General features: G+C 39.9%; 1 protein-coding gene across 1 annotated transcript in view; it reads right to left on the minus strand.

Moving 5' to 3' along the window:
• Positions 1–5,110, minus strand: part of IL15RA (interleukin 15 receptor subunit alpha) — a 39,674-nt gene extending 34,564 nt beyond the window's left edge. Inside the window, exon 1 of the mRNA XM_031939993.1 lies at positions 4,947–5,110. Within this exon, the coding sequence (XP_031795853.1) occupies positions 4,947–5,043 (97 nt within the window). The 5' untranslated portion in view covers positions 5,044–5,110. The remainder of the gene's footprint in view (positions 1–4,946) is intronic.
• Positions 5,111–6,000: the final 890 nt, after the last annotated feature.

The raw sequence follows: 6,000 nt of genomic DNA on the forward strand, positions 1-6,000 counted from the left end.
ATTTCCAGTATTAAGTATTAGCATTAATATATCTTTCTGTGACACTTGGAGTCATCCCTGTCTGACAAAATCCAAATGAACTAGTTGAATGAATAACAAGTCAAGCATTGGTCACAAATACCCTTAGTTCATGAGTCACTGGTCAAAGCTACAAATAAGGTTCCTGACAACCACACCTCCATGAATGGAGTGGAATCAATTATCCTGTCATCCCCTTCTTTGCCAGAGAGAGTGAGGGCCGGTTTCTGAATCCCTGCTTCAGTGGTAGGGAATAATCCATAAACCATCACTCTAATCTGTGACTACCTAGCTAGGTAACCTTTGTGATGTCCACATGAGAATGGTGCCATGATTCAAGATACCAAAGCAAGGGCTTGTTTGCCTTAGGAACCTTTTCTACTCCCTCTTCTCTTAGAACCAGTGTTGATCAAGGCTGTAAAAAGGCCACCTGGCAGCTATTCCTTTATGAGTAAGATTTCCTGCCCTCATAAAAAGAGTAAGAGCCATACCTGATTCCCATGCCCCAGCAAAGAGAAACTTTCCTTCTATTCTATCCTTTAGATTTATGAGGCATTGACAAGAGCTTAGGAACAGGATTCTTGAGTCTTGATACCCGAGTGAATGAATAATGAATAAATGAATAATACTTTGGAAGTACTCCTTAACAGTACACAGAGTTGTTTGTTATGGCCAAAGGTTGATTCAGAAGGAAAAAACTAAATATAAAGATGATAGATCAAAAAACAAAAATTCAGAATGGTCAGAAAGGATAGAGATTAAAGAAAAGAAGGTAAAATAATCTTTAGAAAAAAGATACAGAAAAAAAGATCTAGTTTTTGACCTCATTTCACTCATAATTTCTAATTTTGTGAGTTTCATTGTCATTTTGAGCTATTCTGAAGCTTCTTTATGTCATCCCATGATCTTTAGGGGTTGCTATAGGAAACCATCACTCATCATACTCTATTTGCCTTTCTTCATATTAGCTAATCATGGCGGGGGGGTTTCCTTAGAGTTTTACTAATTTTTCTTTCTGACTTGTAGAATTCTTTCTTGGTAATTTTTTTCATTTACGTCCCCCCCCACCTAGTATTTTCTTTGTGTCTTTAATTATCTACCATTTACTCTGATGTCTCCCTCTTCACTAGTGCCCCCAAATATCAGAGATATTGCTATGGATAGAATTACTATGTGATGGTTGGGTCAAAAATAATCCAGCAATTTATTTTATGCTCATTGCTATGGCCATATGAAGCAAGGGGAGAGTAGTCATTAAGTAGTCTTAAGTATTAAGAGTTTTTCACTGTTAATTCTGAAGATTTTTTTTTAACCTTACACTGTTCTCTGTTTTTCTTGAGGTTTAGCTCTAATTACTCTCCATTTGGTACTTAAATCCTTTGGAGATGGAAGGATTGGAGAGATATGCAGAGTTATTAATCTACCATCTTGCTAGTAAAAGGAATATTGTATGGGAGAAGGGAAAAGATACAATAGTAAAAAATAGGGAATGTGTAGTCAAAAGATATCAATAAACTGCATTTAAAAAATAAAAATAACCATATTATACTGGAATACAGGAAATAATATCAGAGACAAAACCCTGAAATATCAAGGACAATGGAAACAGAAGATTAGAGAAAAAAGAAGTTAATAAAGTAAATGTCCCAGGATAAATGGGAATAAAGAAGAGTAACATGGAATAACAGATAGAGCCAGTATCTTTGCCAAGAAACCCCCAAATAGTTGGACACAATTAAAACAACGTAAAGAGCCACAAAAAAGCTAATTCAAAGGTGTTATTGAATATATTCTCTTTTCTAGAAAGTTGGAATTTTAAAAAACAAACATTTCAGAAATACATTGGCTAACATACATACATATATACATATGAATATATATACAAACATATTATAAATATATGTAGTTATGCTGTTTCCCCAATAGAGTGTGAATTCCATGATAATAGAGACTATTTTGTGTCTTCATATGTTATGTCTAGTGTAGGTCTGTAATAAATAGTTGTGATTGATTAATCTTTCCAAATGTGTTTTATTTCTGCTATAATCTCTTGTTCTTTAACCATCAAGAAGTAATATGATTAATTTAATTTTTTAAAAGATTTTATTGCTACCTTTTAATTTGATATCCCCTATATTTTTCAGTCTTTACTTTCTTCCCACTTACAATGCTTTTCCTCTGACCAGGAAGATGGTGAATTTGTAGCTTTCTACAAACCTCTAGGCAGAGTGGCATGGTATAGACATTAAATAAATACTAGTTGACTGACTGATTCTTCAATTATACTTTCTCCCTCATTCTACTTTGGAAGAGCTGAAAACCATACATTCCTAAATACTATTACTGGAATAAGACTACAATTAAACAAAACACAACTTATTTCTCTTTCCCCATACTTTTTCTAGACTAATTCCCTCATTATTAATTCCTCTCTGCTCCCAATATTTTCTTCCTCCAAGAAATATAGTTTTTCCATAAAATGTATCCAATTTCACTTTCTCTTTAGAAGTTTAGGATGAAAAGTGAAAGCAAAAGAAAGAGCCACTTTCTCTTCTAGTTCCCTGATACTTGTAGGAATGTGGACAGGATAGATCCTTTCTGGATCACTTCTTTCTCTTTCCACATTTTATCCCTAGAGGCAAGACCTTCTCTTTGTCTCCACTGTAACCCACTCTCTTCTGTTTGGAAGCTGGAACTTCCTTGAGGTATCTCTGTTTTAAGCGAGATGAATCTGGCTAATCAATAACTCCATTAGTACCCCAGTGGTTGCATGTTTTTCTGCTATTTCAGAGTTCCTAAAAGTTGTCAATAAAAGTAAAATCCACAAAATTTCCTCATTATCTGTTTACAGACCAGCTAGAAAATCTTTAGCATTCTAGTTAGAGATCAAAACTTATGATTACTTTAATCCTGTGTATACCAAACTAGTCACTGGTGTCCTCCACCACACTTCACACTACTTCTCCAAGCAATTAATGAACAAATATAAATCACAGTGAAATGATAGTGATCAGAGTTTATAGGAGACAAAATTAAGGGACTAAAGCAGCTTTAAAAAACAGAGAAAATCACCTAGAAAGTACTTGTCTGTTACAGGCACCCAGGAAAGCTGGATGGAAAATTAAATCTTTTGCAGCTCACAAAAGGTTGATCATAATCTGTATATTCTGTCCATCCTCCTACCCTCCATCTCTCCCCCACCCCCTCCTCAGTTGTTTTCTCAAGAAAAGAGACCAACCTTAAATTGTTAAATACCTACAGAAGCCTCTCTGAGCTTGTCAAACCCATACTGGTTATTTCTACCAATTAAACTTTGTTAAGAAGCTCCTAATACAGCCATCTCTACCATCTGAAACTGGAATCTTTATTCTCATGACTGATTCCATTTCATCCTCTACAATTCTCTTCCCTCTTTTTTACCTGCAGTTAGGGATTTTAATCTACTAGTTCCGTAGCCTTCCTCCTGACTTAAGCAACTTCAGGAACCTGAACTGCAGTATTTCTTTCAGCACCCTGAGGCACATTCATAAAAGAGGAAAATTCTAAGTTGCTCAAAGCCATACTAATTAATTATCCATGGTATCCTTTAGTAAGATATACTTTCCTTCCTTCTCTTTTAATTAGATCTATCTTTACTTTTACTTGATCTGAGATCAGTATTGCTACCCCGGCTTTTTTTTTTTTTTTTTTTTTTTTTTTTTTTAACTTCACCCGAAGCATAATAGGTCCTGCTCCAGCCCTTTACCTTCATTCTGTATGTATCACTCTGCTTTAAATGTGTTTCTTGTAAACAACATATTGTAGGATTCTGGCTTTTAATTCAGTCTGTTATTTGCTTCCCTTTTATGGGAGAGTTCATCCCATTCACATTCACAGTTAAAATAACTAATTCTGTATTTCCTGTTATCTTATTTACCCTGTTATGCTTTTCTCTTTTTTTTTCCCCCTTACCTCCTCCCCAGTTTTTTTGCTTCTGATAATCACCTCAAACAGCCTTTCGAGCCCCTCCCCCTTTCTTACACCTTTCCCCTACTACTTGTGTTTTCCCTTCTCCTTTCTTTTCCCCTTTCCCCTACCACTTTCCGCTAAGGTGAGACAAATCTCTCTGTGAAGCCAAATATGCCTCATATTCTCTCTTTGAGCCAAATCTGATTAGAGTAAGATTCACACAATGCTTATTCCCCCTCCCTCCTTTCCCTCAATTATAATAGGTCTTCTTTGCCTCTTCGTGAGATGTAACTTCCCTTATTTTAACTCCTTTCCCCTCTTTACTCAGTACAATCTCCTTTCCACCTCTAGTTTCTTTTTCATATTATCATAATAAAATCAATTTATACCCATAATTTCTAAGTATAACTTGGTAGCTAATTCAACAATTAAAAAACAATTAAAAAAGACCGAGAACTGCGACTCCCTGTCAAAAGAAGATGAGGAGGATCTGAAACTGAAAGTCGAATGGATGAAACTCCCGGGAGCTCAGCCAAGAAGCCAAGAAGTTGGTTTGGACTTCAGGAGCTACTCCCCGGGCGTTGTTTTCCTTTTACCTGCGCCTAAAGCTGGGCACAGAGCTGGCCCGGACCCCGGTGCTTGCTTCTCTGGCTTAGGACAGCTCCCCACTTTCTAGCGTCTGCGCGTCTCTAGAGTCCGGGGTTAACTCCGGCCCGGCGCTCGCGGGCAGCCGGAGTCGTGGACCAGAGGCGCTGCGGACTCTTTTCTCCTCGGAAGTCGGCCTCGCACGCGTTGGGGACCCGGAGTCGGGGAAGGTTGGGCGCCCCTCGCAGCTTCTAGGAATTCCTCCCCCGCGCTCCCCGTCTCCTTTCAGGGTCAGCCCGGCGCAGACCCGTCATTTCTAGGGATGGAGCGACCTCTCTCTCCAGGAAGCCTCCCTCTACGCTTTCCCCTGACGGCTTAAACCCTGCTCTGCTTACCTCGCAAAGCGCAGAGGGGCAGCAGCGGGAGGAGCTGGAGCCACAGCAGGGGCAGGGCGATGACCCGACAGCGCAGAACCCGGCTGCTCTTGGCCATAAGTTGAGCTTCCCGCCTCCGCTCTCCCCACCCCTCCTGGGTCCACGGCGTCCGAGCGCCAGAGCGCCCCCTTAGGCCACTCGAGCCCGCGCTCTCCGGGTTGGCAGCAGCTCCGCTTCCCCTGCGAAGCGGCAGCGGGCTCCCGGGCTCCGGCTTCCCCTGGCTAGAGGGAAGGGAAAAGGAGGGGACCGGAGAGACCCGGCAAAGACAGAAAAGAGACTGAGCGAGGCTTGCTGGTGGGCGGAGGTCGGGGGTGGGGGACAGTGGCGTTTACTTTCACTTTTGCTTTTGCTTTCGCTCCAGGGAGGATTGGGGAGAGGTAAGGAGAAAGCAGCTTCTCCACCCTCTCCCTCTAATAGAGAAGGTCCCTCGTCCTTCTCCCCATCCTGAAACATTTCTGGGCCGGCACCCAGAGGACCTTAACCTGTCTTACCAGAGGCTGCTTTCGAGAGAGGAAGGCAGCGTTTGTTCCAGAGGCTCTGCCTCCTAGCACAGCTTCAAGTGATTCCCCTCCACTTTCTCTCTGTCGCTTTATCTCAAATACCCATCCAGGTTAATGGCACTAGGAAAAGTGACAATTTTCCGAGTATTAAAATATCTTTTTTTTTTTTTTTTTTTGTCGTCTAGAGTAGTGAAAATTACGTCTTTGTTTTTTCCCACTAAAACTTGGAGTTCATTTCACAAAGCTGTAATAGAAAAAGAACTAAATTCAAAATCAGGGCACCTCTCTTTTGGCCACTCTATTTCATTAATTTAATGTGTAGCTTTGTGTAGAAGGCATTAATGTCTCTCCCTCTCACTTTCTTCATGTGGAGAAATAGTTATTTAGTACATTTACAATTGTGAATAAATCTCACAATTTATTGTGAGAATTAAATGTGATGAGTGTGAAAGGACTTTAAAAATTCTAAAATGCAAGAAAGGTTTTTGTTATCTTATTTTTATCATTTGATGAAG

The sequence above is a fragment of the Sarcophilus harrisii genome, chromosome 5, assembly GCF_902635505.1.
Source record: "Sarcophilus harrisii chromosome 5, mSarHar1.11, whole genome shotgun sequence".
NCBI classification, from domain to species: Eukaryota; Metazoa; Chordata; class Mammalia; order Dasyuromorphia; family Dasyuridae; genus Sarcophilus; species Sarcophilus harrisii.